Source organism: Kogia breviceps, chromosome 5 (genome assembly GCF_026419965.1).
Source record: "Kogia breviceps isolate mKogBre1 chromosome 5, mKogBre1 haplotype 1, whole genome shotgun sequence".
Lineage (NCBI taxonomy): Eukaryota > Metazoa > Chordata > Mammalia > Artiodactyla > Physeteridae > Kogia > Kogia breviceps.
This window is the reverse complement of record NC_081314.1, coordinates 17,297,955-17,323,589: the sequence shown is the minus strand read 5'-3', so window position 1 is coordinate 17,323,589 and position 25,635 is coordinate 17,297,955. Positions and strand designations below refer to the sequence as shown.

Below are 25,635 nucleotides of genomic sequence, written 5' to 3'. Positions count from 1 at the left end.
CAACGCCTACATTTAAACCACTGTATTATAATCAAGTTGTACTAGCCAGCTTTATATCTAAGACTGTTTACCATTTTAGGGATCAGCCTGGTAACTAAAGAAAGAAGCTCTGATTACCAAGTGGCATTTGCTATAGGCACCATAAGGAGATTTTCTAAGGATTCCCACCAAGACAGTAGGGATGGCTGTGTTAGTTTTCTCAGCCTTAGGAGAGAGGTGATCTTGGGTCTTAGGTTGTGGGATGTAGCTTAGGGAACAGTACCTCTTTTAGATACAAATACTGCTTTTTCAGGCTTGCAATACTGAATTGCACCCATTGTTCAAGCAGACACCAAACTATGTATCCTTTTAATCCATTTGTCTAACATTTCAGGTTGATACATTTGTAGCTGGATAGGCTAGTCTTCTGGTCTTATTGTTTGACATTTCCTCTTCTCAGCTGAGTTACTCTATGCAGCTGAAATGGACACCTCTGCCTGGGAGGAGACAGCCCCACATAAATGTCAGAGGAACTGGAGCCATGAAATTACTTCAGATTCCTCCTCTCTGTAAGGAAGGGGGAGAAACTGAGTTGGCACGTTGGTTAGAACAACTTGAGCAGGTGGTAGAAATTTGTGATCACTGAATTGCATGGTGTTCTCGCATGGGAGAGATATCAAAACACTAGAAGTGTGAAATCATTAAACAAACTAAGAGTTGAGTTAAAAGACCCCAACAATTATCATCTAAAACTCTTTCTCTTAAAATAGACGTAATTATTGCTCTAGTCGGTGGCAGAGCTAGAACTCAAAACCAACATTTCTGACTCAAATTTTTTATCTCCAGAAAAAAAGTTTTATTTTTCTCCTTCTCCTCTTTACTTGTCTATATGTTACATATGTTTAAAGTCCCAATTCAGGCATCCTTTCCACCTGGAAACCTGCGAAGATCCCCCATATTTGGGTTAGATGCCCTTTGTATGTGCTCCAATAGTTTCTTGTACTTCATGTAGTTACTTGCATTATTAACTTATTAAAATATTAAATTTGAATTACTTGTTGTCTCTTCCACTAGTCTATAAGCTCTATGAGTGCTGGGGCCATGCCTGTTTTATTTATCTTCATATTTGTAGAGCCTAGAATGGTGCTGGACACATGGTACCTCAGTTAGTATTTATTGAAATGTTCACAGGTTGAAAGACTTAAATGTGCAAAAATGTAATTACTAGTCAGGATTACAGATTCTCTTCAATAATTATATTTCAAAGGCTGAAATTAAATGAAAACTAGGGAGAATGAATAAGATCTTGGGACTTCCCTGGGGCCCAGCGGTTAAGACTCCATGCTCCCAATGCAGGGGGCATGGGAAGATCCCACATGCCACATGGTGTGGCCCCCCCCCAAAAATCTTTATGTATCCCTTTAGTATAAGATGGCTTTTGCATCAGTGGGATACAATATAATATTTTTTAAAATATATTTATTTATTTTTATTTTTGGCTGTGTTGGGTCTTCGTTGCTGCGCGTGGGCTATTTCTAGTTGCAGTGAGCAGGGACTACTCTTTGTTGCGGTGCGTGGGCTCCTCATTGCAGTGGCCTCTCTTGTTGCGGAGCACGGGCTCTAGGTGCGTGGGCTTCAATAGATGTGGCACGTGGGCTCAGTAGTTGCAGCCTGCAGGCTCTAGAGCACAGGCTCAGCAGTTGTGGAGCATGGGCTTAGTTGCCCCATGGCGTGTCGAATCTTCCCAGACCAGGGCTCGAACCTGTGTCCCCTACATGGGCAGGCAGACTCTTAACCACTGTGCCGCCAGGGAATCCCTGTACAATATAATATTAATGGTGTTGAGAAATACCTGGAATATATCTGTTATAGACTAATCCACTGAGAGAAATGAACAAAGATGACACAGTTCAAATAACAGTTTAAAGTATACAGTTGGACTAGGATTAAATACATTAATTTATACCTAACAGGATGTTGACTAAAACTTTCCTCTTCATGTGTATATATATATATATATATATATATGTATACACACCACCACACACACATATATATAACAATCAAAGTGATTCAGTTATATATATGTGTGTGTATGTATATGTATACACATATATATAACAGAACCACTTTGCTGTACACCAGAAACTAACAGAACATTCTAAATCAACTATACTTCAATGAAAAAAAAAAAAGTTTCCTCTTACCTCAGAATTAGAATCCAGGATCTCACAATGGGGGACAAAATATCCCAGTTTCAAAAGCCAATCATTTTGGTCCAAATATAAGAGGCCTTTTACTTTAACTATCACTAAGACCACTCCTCCTTCCGATTCCTTAAAATACTGGGGAGGGAAATAGGGTGCTCCAGTTATCTATTGCAGGTAACAAATCACTCCAAAGCTTAGTGGCTTAAAACGATTTAAAACAATCATTTTATTATCTGTCATGGTTTTTTATAGATCAGGAATTTGGAAAGGACTTGGCAGGGGAATCCTGACTCAGGGTATCTTATATACTTGAAGACAGATGGGTGGCTGGAGTTCGAACAGCACGGGGCTGGAGCAGCTGGGGGCTTACCAGGAATTTCTCTCTCTTCAGGTGGTCTCAGGACCTCTCCATGTGGTTTCTCTACATGGGCTAGTTTGAGCTTCCTCACAGCATGGTGATTTCAGAGCAGTCAGACTGCTTACTTGGTGGCTCAGAGCTCCAAGCACAAGTATTGCAGCTAGGAAGGAAGAGCTATATTTCCTTTTATGTCCTAGCTTCAGAAGTCATAATAAGTCACTTTTACCATACTCTATTCGTTGAAACAGTCACAAAAGCAGGGCTACTTTTAATGGGAAGGAATATAGACCCTACCTCTCTATTTAATAATGTCAAACTCACATTTTAAAAAACCAGACATGTAGTATGGGAGACACTAGATTAGTGACTTTGGAAAATGTAGTCTGTCAAAGGGATCATATTATCTATTGTGGGTCCTTGGTCTAAGAAGAATGTTGTGCTTTTTCCTAAAGGGGAGGAGAGAGGGATGTTCCTCCTTAAAGCCAACTGAGGTTGAAAGTTACCAGATCATTATTTTAAATGATTGGGTGTGCTTTCTCATTCTCCAATTGGAAGTCTGCTTAGACAGCACATTTTTAATCTGCTCTTTGCTTGCTCGAGGAAAGAGAAATAAAATTGGAGAGAAGGGGGCAGTGGTGAGTGGCCTATATATCACTGGAGTGGTAAGGATATGTGACTTTCCTGGGGTCAAGTGAATACTTTTGGTGCCTAACCAAGAGAACTGCCCACCTGGCAAGAGGACCCAAACAGCAAAAACCTGTGGGCCGGGCTTCCCTGGTGGCGCAGTGGTTGAGAATCTGCCTGCCAATGCAGGGGACATGGGTTCGAGCCCTGGTCTGGGAAGATCCCACATGCCGCGGAGCAACTAGGCCCGTGAGCCACAACTACTGAGCCTGTGCGTCTGGAGCTTGTGCTCCGCAACGAGAGGCCGCGACAGTGAGAGGCCCACGCACTGCAATGAAGAGTGGCCCCTGCTTGGTGCAACTAGAGAAAGCCCATGCACAGAAACGAAGACCCAACACAGCCAAAAATAAATAAATAAATAAAAATTTAAAAATAAAACAAAAAAACTTGTGGGCCATAGCCCCAGGGCAGGAGACTCTCCCACATCAGGAATTTGTGCAATGGGGAGGCTCTATAGAATTTACGTAAGATAGCCTGCATTTGGATGCCTGCAACCTAGAGAGTATCAATGGCCTATCAGAGTTAGCACAGAAACAAAGACAATAATCAAAGAGAGAATTTCACCATGTATTAGAGTCAGGGTTCAACCTGAGACACAGAACCAATAGGAGATTTATTACAAGGAATCAGCTAATGTAACTGTGGTGGCTGGATAAGGAAGTTTGTAGTCTGTAGGGCAGGCAGTCAGAAAGAAAAGATCAGGAGCATATTGGAACCCATGAGCAAAGGCCAAAGCTTCTTGTCCACAGGTAGTAAGGAAAGGAAGGTCATGAGCAGGCTAGAACTCAAATGGCATGAATTGTTTGGAATCTCTGAACTCATGGAAAGCCTAATCCGTTTTTGGAAGGGCTTACTTGATTAGGTCAGGCCCACCCAGGATAGTCTTTCTTTTATTAACTTAAAGTCAACTGATTAGGGACTTCTATCACATCTGCAAAAACCTTCATAGCAGCACTTATGTTAGTGTTTGATTAAATAACTAGAGAATGTAGTTCAGCCTAGCCAAGTTTATATATCAAAAAGCCATCGTACAACAGCAGCCAGTGTATGAGATATGTGTCCTTTCCTTTTCCTTCCTCCCTGTGCCAATACACCAGGGGAGCTGGAGCCTAGAGAGATGGAGGAGGTGTCTCATAGGTAGACCATACTCTGCTCTCCCAAGGACTCCAAAAGGAGGGAATGGGAGAAGGAGTAAAACAACAGAATGTGTCCTTCCCCTATTTGTGCTCCTGGGGCTACAAATCTGGCCTGCAGTGGGGAGGGGAAGGCTTTGAAAGGATATAAGACACAATTTTAACAATTTTAAGCAAGTGGGAACTTATGGGATCTAACTGAGGTATCATTAAGATATTTGCTGACTAGCAAGGAAAAGAGATTTAACAGCAAATTTGGGTACAATGACTGGAGACAAAATTCCACTGATTGAGACAACTAAATAACAAAATGATGAGATTACAAAAATTAGAAGAACTACTGCAGATGTTAAACAAAGAAAAAAAAATAAGTGGCTAGAGTGGTCAGGTAAGGCTTGTTTCTAAAAGGCAGGATTTGGACTGGGCCTCCTTAAAAGATGAGCAGTATTTAGAAAGTGGGACAGAGGGGAAGCGAGTGAGAATATAAGCTTAGAGAAACATGTACATGTGGGGAGTCAGGACAGAGAGAGCACTGGACTGATCAGAGCAAAGTATGTTTGTTAAGGAGCTAAGTATCGATAGGGGCTAGACTAGGCAGGGTCTTGAGAGTTAGGCAGAGGAGTTGAGACCAATGACATAGTTGGTAGGAAAGCTTGTAGGTTCTTGAATGGAAAGCTTGAGGGAAGTTTTTTGTTTTGTTTTGAATCTGTTAAAGGCATTAATGTGAGAGTGATGTAATATAGTTGGATTTTAGGGGAGAAGGACTGGGATTCAAGAGGGCTAGTCAGGATGCTGTTGCAATATTCTAGATGGGAATTCATAAAAACCTGATCCAGAATCACAAAGGTAAAATGGAATTGGAGGAGAAAGGAAAAATCTGAGAAATATTTCAAAGACAAAAACAATAAGATTGATGACCAAATGGAGTGTGATGGCAGAAAGGATAATTGAGTATTCCTTGGTTTCTAGCTTGGGGAACTAGAAAGATAGTGATATTTCAAACATAAGTGAGGAATTTAGGGAAGGAAAATCTATTTGGGAGACCAAGACTGTTAATTCAGTTTGTGATTATTGAAGCTACTAAAGTCATGATCTGAAGTGGAAATACCCTAATAAAAGTTGAAAAAAGAGAACATCCAGATTAGCCTGATAGCAATATGCATGAAGGACTGCAAGTGGGAGGTCCATGCTAGGAACTGAAGGGCTTGGAGGCACAGGTGGTGTTTTGTAAAATGACTCTTCCAACTGAAGGTGGTGTCATTTAGAAGAGAAAGGAGTAAATAGGAACAGTTGGTTTACCCAGATGGTGTTAAAGAACAAAATAGGATTTGATTTCTGGACCATGGTTTAAGATCCTAGAACTGGTGAGTTTTGGGCAAGGAACAGGGAATACGTCATGAAGACAAAAAATAAAAAGGTTTCCTTTTTTAAAATTTTTATGTTTTAGAGGGGAGGGGGGAAATCATTGGGAAGGAAATAGGAAATTGTTCTTGGGGAGAGGGGAAAGAACTAAAGAGAACTAAGTGAACAAATACAGGTCTCAAAGAAAGAATAACATTGTAAAAGACACCCAGTGTTTCAAAAGAGTTAATTATAGGTGAAAGGAAGCTGAATTTATTAATATTCATTGAGAGTTTACTATATGCCAGCACTATGGCAAATCCTTTATATGTCATGGACATCTTTCTATGTCAGTAAAGATCCGCATTGTCATTTTTAATGGCTGCATAGCATAGTATCCAGGGTCATTCTGGTAAGCTACAATGAACTCTCTTATTTATACATTTTCCCCACCTTTTTGTATGCTCTCTTTTTCTCAATAACAGATTAACTTTTCTTTTTAGTTTGTAATTTAATTTTAAACAATTATCATGATTTTAAAAATATATTAAAAAGTATACAGTAGGGCTTCCCTGGTGGCGCAGTGGTTGAGAGTCTGCCTGCCGATGCAGGGGATACGGGTTCGTGCGCCGGGTCCGGGAAGATCCCACATGCCGCGGAGCGGCTGGGCCCGTGAGCCAGGGCCGCTGAGCCTGTGCGTCCGGTGCCTGTGCTCCGCGACGGGAGAGGCCACAGCAGTGAGAGGCCTGTGTGCCGCAAAAAAACCAAAACCAAACAAACAAAAATATACATTAAAAATGTTTCCTTCCATTCTTGTTTCCTGTCCCACCCCAATGATTATTAGCTTCCTTCGTCTCTTTCCATAATTCCTTTGTTATACTTTTTAATTATATAAACAAATATAAATATGTACTCTTATTTTTTTTCCTTTTTTTTAAAAAAAATAAGGTAAAAAGCATCTTGTGATCATCTCTTTAGGGTAAAATCTTAGATGTGATATTGCTGAATTAAAGGGTAGTTTCAGTTAAAATCTTAAACATATTGCCCAGTTGCTCATCAGAAAAGCTGTATATAGCAACAATGCATGAATGTCACGAAATCCATTTTATTTATTTTCTAATTTCAGTGCATCCCATATATCTGAAAATGTATGGGAAGCCAGAATAAACATTTTAAAAAATCACTATAATTTGTAATATAAGACTAGTTTGGGTATCATACAGAAGTGATTATACAAAAGAATTTGGACTTAATCATTATAATTTATAACAGACAAATGGACACAATGAGAAGGAAAAGTTTGATCTATGTTGTCATTTATTTTTCTGTGTTTATCTTATTGGATGCGTAGAGAGGGAGGAATGAACAAATGGAAAAATATCAGTTGTGATGTAAAGAAAATAGAGCTTAACGAGACAAAGAAAAATCAGAATGAGACAGGGGCGGACTTAAGATGAGAGTGAAAAAAGGGTAGATAAGGCATATTGCCAGATCAGCTCTTCCTATTACTTAAAAAAAAAATCTCCTATTACAACCTCTACTATCTATTATTGAATTGGTACGTATGATTATAATAAAAATTAAAACTATATTTCAAGTGATGAATATGTACATGTCTTTTTTTCCCCTTCTTAAATAGAGTTGATTGCCTGAAGAAATGGATACTTCTCCCTCCAAAAAATATCCAGTTAAAAAACGGGTGAAAATACACCCAAACACGGTGATGGTGAAATATACTTCTCATTATCCTCAGCCTGGGGATGATGGATATGAAGAAATCAATGAAGACTATGGAAATTTTATGGAAGAAAATCCAAAGAAAGGCCTGCTGAGTGAAATGAAAAGAAAAGGAAGAACTTTCTTTGGAACCATGGATAATCAACATCCACCAACAGAAGACCCAATGACCAATGAGACTGGACAATTCCAAAGCTTTGCAGAAAAAAATATTTTTCAATCCAGAAAAATGTGGATAGTGCTGTTTGGATCTGCTTTGGCTCATGGATGTGTAGCTCTTATCACTAGGCTTGTTTCTGATCGTTCCAAAGTTCCATCTCTAGAACTGATTTTTATCCGTTCTGTTTTGCAGGTCTTATCTGTGTTAGTTGTGTGTTACTACCAGGAAGCCCCCTTTGGACCCAGTGGATACAGACTGCGACTCTTCTTTTATGGTGTATGCAATGTCATCTCTATCACCTGTGCTTATACATCATTTTCAATAGTTCCTCCCAGCAATGGGACCACTATGTGGAGAGCCACAACCACAGTCTTCAGTGCCATTTTGGCTTTTTTACTTGTAGATGAGAAAATGGCTTATGTTGACACGGCTACTGTTGTTTGCAGCATCTTAGGTGTTTGTCTTGTCATGATCCCCAACATTGTTGATGAAGATAATTCTTTGTTAAATGCCTGGAAAGAAGCCTTTGGGTACACTATGACCGTGATGGCTGGACTGACCACTGCTCTTTCCATGATAGTATACAGATCCATTAAGGAGAAGATCAGCATGTGGACTGCACTGTTTACCTTTGGTTGGACTGGGACAGTCTGGGGAGTATCTACTATGTTCGTTCTTCAAGAACCCATCATCCCATTAGATGGAGAAACCTGGAGTTATCTCATTGCTATATGCATTTGTTCTACTGCAGCCTTCTTAGGAGTTTATTATGCCTTGGACAAATTCCATCCAGCTTTGGTCAGCACCGTGCAACATCTGGAGATTGTGGTGGCCATGGTGTTGCAGCTTCTAGTGTTACATATATTTCCTAGTGTCTATGATGTCTTTGGAGGGGTAATTATTATGATTAGTGTTTTTGTCCTTGCTGGCTATAAACTTTACTGGAGGAATTTAAGAAGGCAAGATTATCAGGAAATACTAGACTCTCCCATTAAATGAATACCTGATTATTATCTTGTTAATGTTCAGTTATTAATAGGTACAGACATTTTAATGTTCACCTGTAAATGTTGTTGTATAACTGACAGTGCTATATAATATATAATTAATATATGCAGATGTGGAAAAATTTATTCTAGTCTAATATATTAAAAACATATACTAAATTATGTGGAATATCATGAAGCTGGTCTCTGCTGTTAATAACAGGCAATTTTTATTGTAAAAATAATGATTTATTATAAATAATAAAAGGGTAGAGAATGTTAACTTTTATCACTAAAGAACAAAGGACTTGAAGAAATGACTCCTTTCAGATGGAAATTCTGTGGTCCTGAAGTTCAAAAATTAGTAAAATGTTCATGCCCAATGTTCTATAAATGGTCAACAAAAATCCTTCAATATTCAAAAATCTATAAGGTGAAATGCTGAATACCAAGCCCTGTTTGTCATCTATTTGCATTAGAAAACTAGAGGTGATTGGGCTTGGTAAAGTAGCTTGAGTGAGTTGAGGCAAGAAAGAGGGAACGAAGGAAAGGAGCTGGTTTTTCACTGGCAGTGGTGGTTGTCCTACCTTAGAAGAAGAAATTGGTCTTCCTCTTGCTAAGGCCACATTAGGCAATGCAAGTAAATGGAGGTAGGGAAAAGATTGGATTTCTGCCAGCTCTACTTAGTCTATGCCATTTTGTGACTTATGGTGGGAGATAGAATATTGGAGGAAGGTCTACTCATCCTCAGTTATGCAGATCTCTTCCAAACCTTCCCTTGTTTATGTAGTAAGTATATGTGTGAGCTGCAGTAAAGGTACTCCTTACCCCTGAAAAAGACACTAACAGTAATCATAGTACAGCAGAAAACTGAAAACTTTGTGTACTGAGATTCTTTTCAGAAGAACTTGAAAGTCTGTAAAACCACAGAGTAACAGTAATTTGGGTCTAATTTGGGAAATTTTTACTAATTTAGCACAAACAAATGTTGATATGGTACTGCTTATTAAGCTATTGTTATTGAGCTATCTTAACTTCAAATACACCCATCTATTTTTCCTCTGTGATGCTATGGCTCAGACCCTGCAAACTACATTTTTCCTATGCCAGCTGGTGTCTCACTAGGTTCCACCAATAAAGGAAAGGGCATTAGAGGGAGACTGTAAAACTGAGGGGATAAAGGACTTCCTCCTTTCTGTTTGCTTGCAGTTTCTGTCATTTTTACCCTCACAATAAGCAAGAGCCCTTTGGTCCAGAAGCAGCAACTGATCTCAGCCTTAAGCTTCTTTTGTCACTCCTCCACCCCCTACCCAGCCTCATCATCTCCCTCTCAGTAGCAGCAGGACCAGTTGCACAGCATCCTCCCAGGGGTATAAGCTACAGGTCAGCAAGTCATTCCTCTGAGCTCCTGAGACCTGATGATCCAACCTTGATTCCACTTTTTTCACTACTCCTAGGGGTGGTAGCTGCTCTTTATAGTTATTATATCTGGGCTTCTTCAGTGTTCCCTTTTTGCTTTTCCAGGCCATCAACACCCAATACTATGTTCTCTGTTGTAATATCTTGTGATTTCTGTTCTCCTAATATGCCTTCAAACATACCCCAAAGAAACCCAAAGTCATTTGTAGGGTGTTTGTGCTTTTGGAAAATGTTAACATTCAGATTTTTCACGAATTACTGGCTCTCAATAGAAATTACCCAAACTGAAGCACAGAAACAAAAAGATTTGAAAAAAAAATGAACAGAGCCTGGAATGACCTGTACTAAGGAGTAAGAAGTCTAAGTGTAAGTGTAGTCACAGAAGAAGAGAGAGAATGGGGCATAAAAAAAGATTTGAAGAAATACTGGCCAAAAGTCTTCCAAATTTGGTAAAAATATACAACAACCAGCAATCCGCAGATCCAGGGAAATAAGTGAACCCCCAGCATCATAAATACAAAGAAAATCACACCTGGAAACATAGTGTAACTATTGATAAACAAAGATAAGGAAACAAAATCTTAAAAGCAGCCAGAGGAAAAGATATATGACCCACAGGAAAACAATGATAAGAATTACAGCTGGCTTCTCATCAGAAAGAGTAGAGACCAGAAAACAACAGAATGACAGTTTAAAGTGCTGTAAGAAAACCCTTTGATGGCTTCTCATTGCCTATAGGATAAAGTCTAAGGCCCTTAACTTGCATAATCCACTCTTGTTTACACTTTTAGTCATCTTCTGCTCTAGCAATATTCTACTATTGTGTAATACTTTTTTTTTTTTAACACAGGCCCCTCTATGTGGAAAGACCCTCTCTTCTTTGCCTACTTACTTGCCTGACTAGCTCGACCACACACACCCCTCCCCCTGTGGCCTAATGTCCCCCTGTACATATCTATTGCTGTATTTACTATACAAATAAGTATGTTTAAATCTAATTCTCTGACATTGAATGGAGCTCCTTTAAGTTGACGACTGATTTGATAGATCTGGTATCTATTGTACTGCTTACCACAGAGCGGACTCAATTTTTGTTGAATTAATTCCCATAAAAGACTAACAATACTCAGTATAGAAATTGAATTTAGTTACCAGGGTCCACTAATTTCTATGCTTCACAGTCAAGCCTGTGATTAGTTTCTTTTTACTGATTAGTAGATAGGTTGGTTTTTTTTTTTTTTTTTTTTTTGTCCTAAATAGTCCTTACAGTGATGCTAAACCAGATCATTCTCTTTTTTAAATTTTATTTTTGGCTGCGTTGGGCCTTCGTTGCTGCGCACAGGCTTTCTCTAGTTGCCGCGAGTGGGGGCTACTCTTCCTTGCGGTGTGTGGGCTTCTCGTTGAGGTGGCTTCTCCTGTTGCGGAGCACAGGCTCTAGACACGTGGGCTTCAGTAGTTGTGGCTTGCGGGCTCTAGAGCGCAGGCTCAGTAGTTGTGGTGCGTGGGCTTAGTTGCTCCGCAGCATGTGGGATCTTCCTGGACCAGGGCTTGAACCTGTGTCCCCTGCATTGGCAGGCAGATTCTTAACCACTGCGCCACCAGGGAAGTTCTAAGCATTTCTAACTATAAGCCCTCCATAGTTTCCTGGAAAAGGTCTTAATACATGGAGGCTCATTTTTCCTTTCCTTGTCTTCCCAAATTCTTTCCTTTGGGATGAATGAAGTGAACTGTCTACATGTTTTTATCCTAGACAGATTAGCTACCCGTATCTGAGGCCCGTATCTGAGGCCCCATTTCTAGTCCATAGGTCATAAGTTTTGACCTAAATGTTGTTGCCTGATCCTGGCTAGTTCCTAGTCCACTCATAACTAATTAGCAGGGTTGATTCCCATTTTTGGCTTGAGTTCTGCTAAAAGAGAGGAAGAAGAAGCCAAGCGCGTGTTTATATTTGGAAGTTGGGGAGACAGACTGTGTGAAAGGAGGTCTCTGGGACAACTCCCACCCCTTAGGAACATGGACTCCATTCCTTCTAAGTACACCATACTGCAATATATGACTTTCTGTCTGTCTATCCTTCCACCCAATGCTTTCCTCTCTCATTGCTGTTTCCTTATTTTTCTTCTTCAATTCCTTCTCTTTTTCTTATATCTTTTTAGTTTCTCTTTCTTTCTTTCTTTTTTTTTTTAAGAGTTCCTGGTAAGAATGGGTGATGAGGGAACTTTTTAAAGGAAGATTAAAAGAAAAACACATATTTACAGAGAACTAAAATCCTTTTGTGAAAATGCTCTCTCCCTTACTTCTATTGCTTAAATAGATGGCACACAGTAGTCAACAGATCTGGATCAAAATCTCACAAAGGGTCTGTTCAGATCATTGGCCCATTCAAAATACATATTCCCATACAAAATAAAATCTAAACTTATGACTTCAGCATATTTTTTCTGGGTTTAATTTCCCCACTTAAGGCAGTGATATAAGCTACGTGATGGCAAGGACTATTTTACCTGTTATATTTGTATTCACACTCCCTAATCCCATCACATGTAACTAGAATTGAATTGAGCCAGGTGTAGCTAACAGTTTGCCATGTGATTTTGGAGAAAAAGTTTCAACCTCTGGACAATGGTTTATATAGCTTCAAAAGTGAATGTAATAATATCTCAATCCATAAACTTTATAAAATGTATCAACAAAGAAAACTATTGTATTAGACAGCTTGGGCCTCTATAACAAAATGCCACAGACTGTGGCTTAAACAACAATTTAATTTCTCACGGTTTTGGAGACTAGAAGTCCGACATCTGGGTGCCAGTATGGTTAGTTTCTCGTGAGAGCTCTCTTCCTTGTTTGCACATGGCTGTCTTCTCACTGTGTCTTCTAGTTGTGAAGACAGAAAGCAATCTCTCTGCTGTCTCTTCTTACTGTTTCTTCTTATAGAGACACTAATCCTACAGGATTAGGGCCCCACTCTAATCACCTCAGTTAACCTTAATTACATTTCAAAGGCCCTGTCTCCAAGTACAATCACATTGGGTGGTTAGGGCTTTAACATATGAATTTTGAGAGGGAACACAATTCAGTCCACATCAGCCATGATAAAACATACACAGGTATTTAGACCCTCAGAATAAATCCAAAATTCACTTAACATTATTGACTTTGGATGTTAATTATGAGATATACACAGAGTAGCTGCCTAGAATTTTGTGGTCCATTTGCCCCAGTCAACTTGAGGCCAGGAAGGGACCATGGGTGATTTGTGCTTGACCTTGTAATCCTATATACGGCAAGAGAAACACATTCCTCTCATCAGGACCCAAACGAATAATTTTGAAGTTAAATACAGAAAAGAGTAAACTCTTGGAATTTACCGTCAGGACCAGGATTTAAAATGGGAATGGAAGATGTATTAATGCTTTAAACAATATTTACTGACGATCTACCATGTGCTAGGCACTGGGGAAAAACTGAATACTGATATGGATCCTGACTTAATTGAGTTTACAATCAGGTAGGGGTATGGACAGGCCCTTTAAACAGCAGGATGGGGAAAATACCTGTGTACCCCAGCAGGCTTCCCTGAGAGGGCATCGCCTAAGCAGAGCCCCAGAGATGTCTGGGAAGGAACGAGGCAGGTCATGGGGGGCCGCAGCGCGGGTCTGAGGAGAACAAACTTACTGACGGCTGGTGGCTGGGGCTGGGCTGCTAAGAACGGGCAGACCCGGCACCCAAGGTCACTGTCCCCCCTCACAGCAAGGCTACCGCAGCCAAGCCGGGAAGCTACCCACGCACCAGGGTACTTTGAAGGCCCTCAGACTCAGCTTATTTCGGTTTGCGGCTCAAATTAAGCATATGTCTTACATTTTTCTCTCAGGTCCCCATTTCCAGGCCTTTTTGTTTGTTTTCTTTCGCTCCCCGCCCCTAAGAACCTTCCGCTGGCAAGACCTTCTGGTGCAGAAACCATAAGGAAGCTCCCAGGGCAGTCGGGGCTGAACTCGGGAAGCAGTCGTTTCTGCTGTAGAGTCTCCTGTGGCGCTGAGGAGGAAGGCCCAGAGTAATAAGCCAGAACAGCCGGGGAGACAAAAGCAACAAGACTCAGGGTCAAGCAGGGAGCTTCTTGCGTTCTCACTCCCTCTCCGCGGAGCCGCCTCAGCTCGCTCCACACCCAGCACAGCGCTTGATTGACAAGGGAGCCTGCCCAACCCCAGCACGGCGCAGACGGCTTTCGCGGCTGTGGAAAGGGAGACTGAGCCTATCAGATTGGGCAGGGAGGGGGTTTCCTGCCCGCGCGGATCCGCCCACGGCCTCGCGACCAGTCGGCGCTGCAGCCCCGCCCTCCCGCCCCGCGCGCCCCGCCCCTCTCTTCAGAGCTACGCGGCGGCTGAGCGGAGGCCTCGTGCCGTAACGGCCATCGCGGCGGCCGCGGCGGCGTCCCGGTACCCTCCTCAGGTGAGCTGGGGCCACCCGGGCTCGGCAGAAGGGAGGTGAGACGGTCGTGCCGGCAGGCAGACGCACAGAACAGTCTTTCCTTGCCCCGGGAATCCACACAGCCTGTTACTTTCCGCGGTGCTTCCTCTTCCCCGAAGTTAGCCCCCGGGGCGCCGTCTGCCGGCCCGGAGCTGAGCCGGAGGGGGCGGGGAGGCCACTCGGTAGGGCCTGGGCGTTTGCCTAGGAGCTCCGCGCGACCCTCCGGCCACTGCCGCGGGCGGCGCGGCCCCGCGGCCTCTCGGTCCATCCCCGGAACGTCGGGTCGGGGTGAGCGCCGCGGCCGGCCGCCCCCGCGAGGCTGGGCGGTCCAGTGTGAGGCGCGCGCCCTTCCCCGTTTCTTTTCCTCCCCCAAAGTCCTGTCAGCTGTTGTGGCGCAATGCGAGGCCGCGAAGGTAGGGATGTGGTAGTGAAGGGAAGGGGCGCGCTCACCTCCAGCCCGAGAGGAGGGGGAGGGAGCCGTTCCCTGTGTGGAGGGTGGACGTCCTCGGGATGCGCCTCCCGCCCCTCCTCCCACCCCTAGCCGTTTACCTCCTCCTCGGGAAAGCTGGGTTATTTTAATCTTATGGACCTGCTGTAGATTCGTATGCGAGTTGCGTGGGCTGTGAGCTTTTGACTTGAGTTGCAATATATCCGGTAAAAAAAAGAAAATGTATCTCGATAGTTGTTTTGTAACCTTTCTTATGTGTGTCCATGAAAGTTAAATTTTCCGTAAGAAGCTCGGGAAGCTGGATTTTGTTCGGAGCTGAGAACTCTGACATCATAGACGCCCAATTAGTGTCGAACGAATGAACTAGTCACCTAAAAATAATTCTACCCGTTAGATTTGGTGAGAAACCATGGGAGTTATGAAAGAATAAGAGAAATTTCTAACCCCATCTTGGGTGGTGAGCAAAGCAGCTCACTCAATGTCCGGTCCGAACGGGTAAGTGTTGCAAGAGGTATTCATTGTTAAAAATCTTACTTTGGTAGATTTATGGAAGACCAACTATACAACTTATTAAGCACTTGGAAAGCACTGTGCCTAAAGTCTCAACCTTCAGCGAGTTCACAGAGTCAATGGGGAAATAATCCAAGAAGGTTTTGTTTGGTATTTGTCAATAAGGTTCGGCTCTTAAACAGGCATCCCATTCAAAGTTTGATAGAAACTCAAGAACTATGCATTGGTTGATTAATATTAGTTTTATTTCATATTGATCACAAACTTTGGGATTTTCTTCTTTGGAAAATTGTGATCTGTGAACAGTTTGCAGAATGGTCAAGATTTCTCAGCTGTGCTTGTTCATGTATTAAATTTTAAATTGTTTGCTCTATTTTTCTAAGCATTATCTTTAGTCCAGATTTTACCAGTGCTTTCAGGTCCATGTAAATAAAGCTTCGAACATTTTGTTAGATATTGAATGATGCTTTATGCCACTGGGTTCATTTTTCTTTTGAACCTTTGAGAACTTTCCTGCCAAAACTCAAGGTAGATTTGATGTGATTAATGTTATAAATCACATGTCAGGAAGAATTGATAAATAGTTTCAGTCCATTTTTTTCTCTTATAGTTTAATTAATAGTTTTTACAATTTACTCACCTTTATAATATGGAAAAATACCAAATGTTGTCTACCTACACCAGGAGACTAAATTATTGTTTAGTTATTTAGTCAATAAGTAGAATTGGAGGGCACTCTTGAAATTACTAAGCATTTAACAAATTCTCCGTGAATACTTTGCTGTGCTGTTTTAGGAAGACAGCTGACAGGGCCACAAATGACATTTAAAGATTATTTAATAAGGCAGCAATTCTATTTGGATGCTCACTTTATTTGAAAGATAGAATTTATAGTCTTCCCTTCAAAACTGATTCCATTTGCTGACTTTGTTTTGGTGATTTTATCATGCCTTAGATTACCCAGACAACTTTGACTTCCTCTATCCACATAACTTAACATTGACCAATTTTTGTCGACCATTTTCCGAAATTTCTTTCAGATATCTGTTCCTTCCCACTAGCTTTTAACTGGGTTTTGTGCCTGTCTTTTTCCCTACTCAGTATGTCTTGCCTTCTGCCTGTTCTTAAAATAATGCTTCCAACGCCCTCACTGTTAAACCAGCAATAGTTCCCTGTTATTTACAGAGTATAGTTCAGAATTGCCAGCCTTCTAACAATCTGCTCAAAACCTGTTTTTTCTAATGATGGCACTAATTCTCTACAGGAGCTGTCCACCCTAACCAACCCAATCTCTTGTTCTCATTTAGACTTTGTATTTTTCTGGTATCTGTTGAGACTTTGCCTATGTATAGCCTGCATTCTTTAAAAGGAATTTTCCTCCTTAAATTAAGTGACAAATGAAGGCAAATTTTGTTGAAGTTTCATTTTTGGTCCTTTAGTGCAACCTTCCAGATCTTTCTGTTCTCTGTGTTGTTGCTTTCCTTTGAACGCACTGCCCTTACTGTTTTATCATTCCTTTCGTTTTTAATCTTATGTGGACTTGTATCATAACACAATGGAACAAATTGTGGGAACGTTGGAATCCAACCTTCTGTTTTATAGATAGGGAAAACGTAATCCATACAGACTAACTGCACTAAAATTCACCTAGTGATGGTGGCAGAGCTGAGACTCAAACCTTGATTTCCTGCTTGACTTCCTAACTCAAGTTGTGTATATTAAAAAATATATATATATTGTGTATTCTATATGAAACGATACTTCTTTTCATGTCTTTCAATGTCATTTTGTATTGTTTGCTTCACATTACTTTGCATTTTGTGTATTAATGCTTTCTCATATAGATTCAGAACTTCTGTATGAGGGCAGGGGAACCTTCATGACTTGCATTGTTTGAATCATTGAAACAGTGATTTAAAGTCTACATAGAGACTTCTAGCTTGTTGGATGTATTAACAGCTTTAACAAAAATAATACTGTCTTGTCCACTGTTGAGTCCCATGATTCACTAAAAATGAATCTCTTAGAAGTTTCACTGTTGGATTTTAGTTTGTTTGATTCTCTTGATAAAAGAGACTGAATCTTTGGGAGCCTTGGAAGTAGATGTGAACAATGACTTATTAGGTGACTAAGTTTATTGACCTAACTAAATGTTCTTTTTCTCTTTTTGATAGAACAGTAACACTTTTACATTTTGCTATTTTGTCATTTTGTTCATCTGTCAAGAACCAGATTATTGAGCAATCTGCTGATTGAGCAAAACATTCTGTAAACCATTTGTTCCATTTGGGGAGTTAGAGAGCTTTTATATATTTGTTCTTCACGTTTTTTTTTTCCCTCTTAACTTTAAAGTTTCTGTTAATACCAGCAGCATAGGGTTTCCTTGGTATTTTTGTTACATTGATGTAGCAAGAGTTGGATGGTATAAGACTGCACAGAAAACTGTCAGGAGAGATATCACTGGATGGTATGCTTTACTTTTTTGGCCTGAAACAAATTAGAAGCTGTTTTTCTTTTATTGTTTGGTTGTTTATAATGACTTATTCTTATTTGTTTAAATAAATTATCTGCTAAAATAAACTGTGGAAACACTGATTCTCTTGTTCTTTTTTCCTGAAATTGTACCTAAGGAGCGCTGAATTGGATAAGTATGAATAATTTCTGCTTTTGTTCAAACAGACCAGTTGAATAAAGCAGTGAGAGTATGGCTTGGAGAGATCTTTTAAAAAACGGGTACATTGAAAAAGTTGTTTTAATGAATCAGCATTCCCAAACTTTCAGTACATGCATGCTTCAAAATCATGTTGCATTTAGATCAATTCAAATAATAAATATAACAAAGAATTTAATGTTCCTTGTATTTTTTGAGTATTCCAGCTATGTTGTAGAAACATTTTATTAATTAAACAAGGCACTGGAAAGGTTTTTGGAAATGCTTGATCACTTCCAGATACTATATATTTTTAAGCAACATTTTTATTTTTAGAAACATTTAGAATACTTCCTGTACAACCTCCCCACCCCCACCCCCCAACCCCGAATTTTTGCTACCCTAGGAAGTCAGATTTTGGGTTGGCCAAAAAGTTTGGAAAAACCGAATGAACTTTGTGGCCAACCCCAATACTTTAGTTTTTCTATGTTTTTTTACATTTCTTTTACGTATTCTTAGAAAGCCCTAGAAAGTATTCCATGATTTGGCTTTTGCCAGCTTCAAGCTGCATTTCTTGCCATTATCTTTTTCCTTTAGGCTGCTCTTTTGAACAGCCAAGCTCTTTTTTGCCTTGGAGCCTGTGAACATGCTCTTCCCTTTGGCAGGTGGCTTCTTTGGGTTAATGAGTATTAAGTTTGGCTGCTAGTAGCAGAAAGACACAGAATAATAATTTCTGTCCCACACCAGAGAAATCCAGAATTTACATGACATTCATTTATTAAGTTATTTCCAGTTTTTTCCTATTGTAAATAACTTTGAAATAAAGATCTTTGTGCGTAAGACCTTAGAAAATTTTCCTTTTGATTAATTCCTGTTGTGAGATCCAATTGAAAGTTCCATTAATTTCTTTAAAAACTTGTTTAGAGAAAGTATCATTATGTTTTTTAAAATTGCAAAGTGCCCAAATTTCAGTGTATCCCTAATGAATTTTTCCAATTGTAGACATAGGCCCATTACCCAGATCAAGGTATGGAACGTTCCTAGTGCTCCGGAAGGCTCTCTCATGGGTCCTCCCCCCCCCCCCCCCGCCTCCCGCAAAGTAATCACCATTTTGACCTATACACCATAGGTTATTTTTGCCTGTTCTTGAACTTAATATAAATGGAACCATACAGTATATACTTTTGTGAATGGCTGCTTTTACTTAACATTGTGTTTGTGAGACTCACCCATGATGGTTGGGTACAGCAGTAGTTGGTCTTTTTCGCTGATGGCAGTATTTTCTTGGATGAATATATACATTAAAAAAAAAAATTCACGGGCTTCCCTGGTGGCTCAGTGGTTGAGAGTCCGCCTGCTGATGCAGGGGACACGGGTTCGTGCCCTGGTCCGGGAAGATCCCACATGCTGCGGAGCGGCTAGGCCTGTGAGCCATGGCCGCTGAGCCTGCATGTCTGGAGCCTGTGCTCCGCAACGGGAGAGGCCACAACAGTGAGAGGCTCGCGTAGCAGAAAAAAAAAAAAATTCACCGTTAATGGATGTTTGATATACTTTGTTTTTTTTTAGCTGTTGTGAATAAAGCAGCTATGAACATTTACTTACAAGTCTTTTAGTGGACATACACCCTCATTTCTTTTGAGTATATATACGTGGGAGTAGAATTGCTCTGTTTTTGTCTACCAATTTTTAAAAATTTTTTCAATTTTTTGGCTGTATTGGGTCTTCATTGCTGCGTGCTGGCTTTCTCTAGTTGCAGCAAGTGGAGGCTACTCTCCATTGTGGTGCGTGGGCTTATTGTGGTGGCTTCTCTTTTTGCAGACCACTGGCTCTAGGTACGTGGGCTTCAGTAGTTGCAGCATGTGGACTCAGTAGTCGTGGCATGTGGGCTCTAGAGTGCAGGCTCAGTAGTTGTGGTGCATGGGCTTAGTTGCTCTGCGGCATGTGGGATCTTCCTGGACCAGGGCTCGAACCCGTGTCCCCTGCATTGGCAGGTGGATTCTTAACCACTGTACTACCAGGGAAGTCCCTTTCTACCAGTTTTTGAACCTGATTGAACTAGTTCTCTGGCTGGTCCATAGTAGTTTCCTGGGATTTCTCCCTTTACCAAAAATCTAGTGATTCCCATTGCCTTAAATCTCTTATTTCCTGTGAATCATGTAATTCTTTTTTAAAAATTATTTTGACCCCTTCTTTTGATGGGGTATATCCCACAGTAGATTACTGAGAAAAGTTGATATCTGTGTTAATAAAACCCCCTTCATATATACAATGGAATATTACTCAGCCATAAAAAGAAATGAAATTGAGTTATTTGTAGTGAGGTGGATGGACCTAGAGTCTGTCATGCAGAGTGAAGTAAGTCAGAAAGAGAAAAACAAATACCGTATGCTAACACATATATATGGAATCTAATGGGGAAAAAAAGGTCATGAAGAACCTAGGGGTAAGATGGGAATGGAGACGTAGACCTAGACCTACTAGAGAATGGACTTGAGGATGTGGGGAGGGGGAAGGGTAAGCTGTGACAAAGTGAGAGAGTGGCATGGACATATATACACTACCAAACGTAGAATAGATAGCTAGTGGGAAGCAGCCGCATAGCACAGGGAGATCAGCTCCGTGCTTTGTGACCACCTAGAGGTGTGGGATAGGGAGGGTGGGAGGGAGGGAGACGCAAGAGGGAAGAGATATGGGAACATGTGTATATGAATAACTGATTCACTTTGTTATAAAGCAGAAACTAACACCACTGTAAAGCAATTATACTCCAATAAAGATGTTAAAAAAAAAACCCCACCTTTATTTATTTATTTATTTATTTTTGGTCTTCACATTGATTTGGTTGGTTGGGTAAGGAGTTGTAGGTTGGAAATAATTTCCCTTCTGAATTCTGAAGGCATCTCTCCATTGTTTTCTAGCTTGAGGTCCATTTAAGAATTCTGAAGACATTCTGATTCCTGATCCTGTTTCTTGCCTTTCTGGAATTTTGTAAATTTCATGAGGGTGTGACTTGGCATACATCTACTTTAGTGTGTTTCCTTAGATATTATTCGTTGTGCCCTCTAAATTTGCCAAATTATGTTCATCAGTTCTGGGAAATTTTCTTGAATTTTTTCATTGATGGTTGGATTAATCTGCTAGGGCTGCCCTAACAAAATACTGTAGACTGTGTGGTTTAAAGAACAGATACTAATTTTCTCACAGTTTTGGAGGCTAGAAGTCCAAGATCAAGGTACCGTCAGGGTTGGTTTCTGATGAGTTCTCTTCTTGGCTTCTGGACAGCTGTCTTCTCAGTGTGTCCTTACAAGGCCTTCCATGGAGAGAACTGTATCATTCCTCCTCTTATTTTGAGGATACCAATCCAGTTGGATTAGGGCCCCACCCTTATGACCTCATTTAACCATAACTACCTCCTGAAGGCCTTATCTCCAAATACTGTCACACTGGGGGCTAGGGCTTCAACATATAAATTTTGAGGGGACACAGTTCAGTCCATTACAGTGGTTTACTCTCCTCCCTTTTGTATCTCTCTCTGTGAAACTTCTGTTCTTTGTTCGGATCTTTTAGACTAGTCCTCTGATACTCCCTTTTTCTCTTACTTTTCACCTCCTAGTCTTTTGGCTCTATTTTATATGGGAGGCTTTCTTAACTTTATTTCCTAAGCCTTCTGTTAAATGTTTCATGTTTTGCTGTGAAGATTTTGATTTCCCAAGAGTTCTTTTTGTTTTCTTAAGGATTCTCTTTTATAGAGAGCATCTTGTGCTTCTGTCATGGATGCATTCTTTTCTGTAATTTCTGAGGCTATAAAGAGCTTTTTTTTTTTTTACATTCATCCCTATACTTTTATTTTATTTTATTTATTTATTTTTAACATCTTTGAGTATAACTGTTTTACAATAGTGTGTTAGTTTCTCCTTTACAACAAAGTGAATCAGTTATACATATACATATGTTCCCATATCTCTTCCCTCTTGCATCACCCTCCCTCCCACCCTCCCTATCCCACCCCTCTAGGTGGTCACAAAACACAGAGGTGAACTCCGTGTGCTATGTGGCAGCTTCCCACCAGCTATCTAACTTACATTTGGTAGTGTGTATATGTCCCTGCCACTCTCTCACATCATCACAGCTTACCCTTCCCCCTCCCCATATCCTCAAGTCCATGCTCTAGTAGGTCTGTGTTTTATTCCCGTCCTACCACTAATCTCTTCATGACATTTTTTTTTCTTAGATTCCATATATATGTGTTAGCATATGGTATTTGTTTTTCTCCTTCTGACTGACTTCACTCTGTATGACAGACTCCAGGTCTATCCACCTCATTACAAATAACTCAGTTTCATTTCTTTTTATGGCTGAGTAATATTCCATTGTATATATGTGCCACATCTTCTTTATCCATTCATCTGTTGATGGACACTTAGGTTGCTTCCATGTCCTGGCTATCATAAATAGAGCTGCAATAAACACTTTGGTACATGACTCTTTTTGAATTATGGTTTTCTCAGGGTATATGCCTAGTAGTGGGATTGCGGGGTCATATGGTAGTTCTATTTGTAGTTTTTTAAGGAACCTCCATACTGTTCTCCATAGTGGCTGTATCAATTTACATTCCCACCAGCAGTGCAAGAGTGTTCCCTTTTCTCCACACCCTCTCCAGCATTTATTGTTTCTAGAGTTTTTGATGATGGCCAATCTGACCGGTGTGAGATGATATCTCATTGTAGTTTCGATTTGCATTTCTCTAATGATTAATGAGGTTGAGCATTCTTTCATGTGTTTGTTGGCAATCTGTATATCTTCTTTGGAGAAATGTCTATTTAGTTCTTCTGCCCATTTTTGGATTGGGTTGTTCGTTTTTTTGTTATTGAGCTGCCTGAGTTGCTTATAAATTTTGGATATTAATCCTTTGTCAGTTGCTTCATTTGCAAATATTTTCTCCCATTCTGAGGGTTGTCTTTTGGTCTTGTTTATGGTTTCCTTTGCTGTGTAAAAGCTTTTAAGTTTGATTAGATCCCATTTGTTTATTTTTGTTTTTATTTCCATTTCTCTAGGAGATGGGTCAAAAAGGATCTTGCTGTGATTTATGTCATAAAGTGTTCTGCCTATGTTTGCCTCTAAGAGTTTGATAGTGTCTGGCCTTACATTTAGGTCTTTAACCCATTTTGAGTTTATTTTTGTGTGTGGTGTTAGGGAGTGTTCTAATTTCATACTTTTACACGTAGCTGTCCAGTTTTCCGAGCACCACTTATTGAAGAGGCTGTCTTTTCTCCACTGTATATCCTTCCCTCCTTTATCAAAGATAAGGTGACCATATGTGTGTGGGTTTATCTCTGGGCTTTCTATCCTGTTCCATTGATCTGTATTTCTGTTTTTGTGCCAGTACCATACTGTCTTGATTACTGTGGCCTTGTAGTACAGTCTGAAGTCAGGGAGCCTGATTCCTCCAGCTCCATTTTTTGTTCTCAAGATTGCTTTGGCTATTCGGGGTCTTTTGTGTTTCCATACAGATTGTGAAATTTTTTGTTCTAGTTCTGTAAAAAATGCCAGTGGTAGTTTGATAGGGATTGCATTGAATCTGTAGATTGCTTTGGGTAGTAGAGTCATTTTCACAATGTTGATTCTTCCAATCCAAGAACATGGTATATTTCTGCACCTATTTGTATCATCTTTAATTTCTTTCATCAGTGTCTTATAGTTTTCTGCATACAAGTCTTTTGTCTCCTTAGGTAGGTTTATTCCTAGATATTTTATTCCTTTTGTTGCAATGGTAAATGGGAGTGTTTTCTTGATTTCACTCTCAGATTTTTCATCATTAGTGTATAAGAATGCCAGAGATTTCTGTGCATTCATTTTGTATCCTGCTACTTTACCAAATTCATTGATTAGTTCTAGTAGTTTTCTGGTAGCATCCTTAGTATTCTGTATGTATAGTATCATGTCATCTGCAAACAGTGACAGCTTTACTTCTTCTTTTCCTATTTGGATTCCTTTTATTTCTTTTTTTTGTCTGATTGCTGTGGCTAGAACTTCCAAAACTAAGTTGAATAATAGTGGTGAGAGTGGGCAACCTTGTCTTGTTCCTGATCTTAGTGGAAATGGTTTCAGTTTTTTACCATTGAGAACAATGCTGGCTGTGGGTTTGTCATATATGGCCTTTATTATGTTGAGGAAGGTTCCCTCTATGCCTACTTTCTGCAGGGTTTTTTATCATAAATGGGTGTTGAATTTTGTCAAAAGCTTTCTCTGCATCTATTGAGATGATCATATGGTTTTCCTCCTTCAGTTTGTTGATATGGTGTATCACGTTGATTGATTTGCGTATATTGAATAATCCTTGCATTCCTGGAATAAACCCCACTTGATCATGGTGTATGATCCTTTTAATGTGCTGTTGGATTCTGTTTGCTAGTATTTTGTTGAGGATTTTTGCATCTATGTTCATCAGTGATATTGGCCTGTAGTTTTCTTTCTTTGTGACATCTTTGTCTGGTTTTGGTATCAGGGTGATGGTGGCCTCATAGAACGAGTTTGGGAGTGTTCCTCTCTCTGCTATCTTTTGGAAGAGTTTGAGAAGGATAGGTGTTAGCTCTTCTCTAAATGTTTGATAGAATTCGCCTGTGAAGCCATCGGGTCCTGGGCTTTTGTTTGTTGGAAGATTTTTAATCACAGTTTCAATTTCAGTGCTTGTGATTGGGCTGTTCATATTTTCTATTTCTTCCTGGCTCAGTCTCGGCAGCTTGTGCATTTCTAAGAATTTGTCCATTTCTTCCAGGTTGTCCATTTTATTGGCATAGAGTTGTTTGTAGTAATCTCTAATAATCTTTTGTATTTCTGCAGTGTCAGTTGTTACTTGTCCTTTTTCATTTCTACTTCCATTGATTTGAGTCTTCGCCCTTTTTTTCTTGATGAGTCTGGCTAATGGTTTATCAATTTTACTTATCTTCTCAAAGAACCCACTTTTACTTTTATTGATCTTTGCTATTGTTTCCTTCATTTCTTTTTCATTTATTTCTGATCTGATCTTTATGATTTCTTTCCTTCTGCTAAATTTGGGGTTTTTTTGTTCTTCCTTCTCTAATTGCTTTAGGTGCAAAGTTAGGTTGTTTATTCGAGGTGTTTTCTGTTTCTTAAGGTATGATTGTATTGCTATAAACTTCCCTCTTAGAACTGCTTTTGCTGTATCCCATAGGTTTTGGGTTGTCATTTGTTTTTAAGTACTTTTTGATTCCTCTTTGATTTCTTCAGTGATCACTTCGTTATTAACTAGTGTATTGTTTATCCTCCATGTGTTCGTATTTTTTACAGACCTTTCCTGTAATTGATATCTAATCTCATAGCGTTGTGGTCAGAAAAGATACTTGATATGATTTCAATTTTCTTAAATTTGCCAAGGCTAGATTTGTGACCCAAGATATGATCGATCCTGGAGAATGTTCCATGAGCACTTGAGAAAAATGTGTATTCTGTTGTTTTTGGATGGAATGTCCTATAAATATCAAGTAAATCCATCTTGTGTAATGAATGTATCATTTAAAGCTTGTGTTTCCTTA

General features: G+C 40.0%; 2 protein-coding genes and 1 long non-coding RNA gene across 6 annotated transcripts in view; 2 read left to right on the top strand and 1 right to left on the bottom strand.

Moving 5' to 3' along the window:
• SLC35G2 (solute carrier family 35 member G2) overlaps positions 1-9,784 on the top strand; it is a 34,636-nt gene extending 24,852 nt beyond the window's left edge. The window contains exon 2 of the mRNA XM_059065093.2: positions 7,345-9,784. Within this exon, the coding sequence (XP_058921076.1) occupies positions 7,363-8,601 (1,239 nt within the window). The 5' untranslated portion in view covers positions 7,345-7,362 and the 3' untranslated portion in view covers positions 8,602-9,784. The remainder of the gene's footprint in view (positions 1-7,344) is intronic.
• Positions 1-14,327, bottom strand: part of LOC136794225 (uncharacterized) — a 29,323-nt gene extending 14,996 nt beyond the window's left edge. For both annotated transcript variants that reach the window (XR_010840625.1, XR_010840626.1), the window contains exon 1: positions 13,869-14,327. This is a non-coding gene — a long non-coding RNA (uncharacterized lncRNA). The remainder of the gene's footprint in view (positions 1-13,868) is intronic.
• Positions 14,328-14,352: 25 nt separating this feature from the next.
• The window catches only part of NCK1 (NCK adaptor protein 1), a 99,468-nt gene continuing 88,185 nt past the window's right edge, over positions 14,353-25,635 (top strand). Inside the window, exons 1-2 of one of the 3 annotated variants that reach the window (XM_067033739.1) lie at positions 14,379-14,456; positions 18,112-18,165. The gene's annotated coding sequence lies outside the window, so the exon portion shown is untranslated. Of the gene's footprint in view, positions 14,492-18,111; positions 18,166-25,635 lie in introns of all 3 variants that reach the window. The other 2 variants (XM_059065096.2, XM_067033740.1) reach the window with 2 other exon arrangements.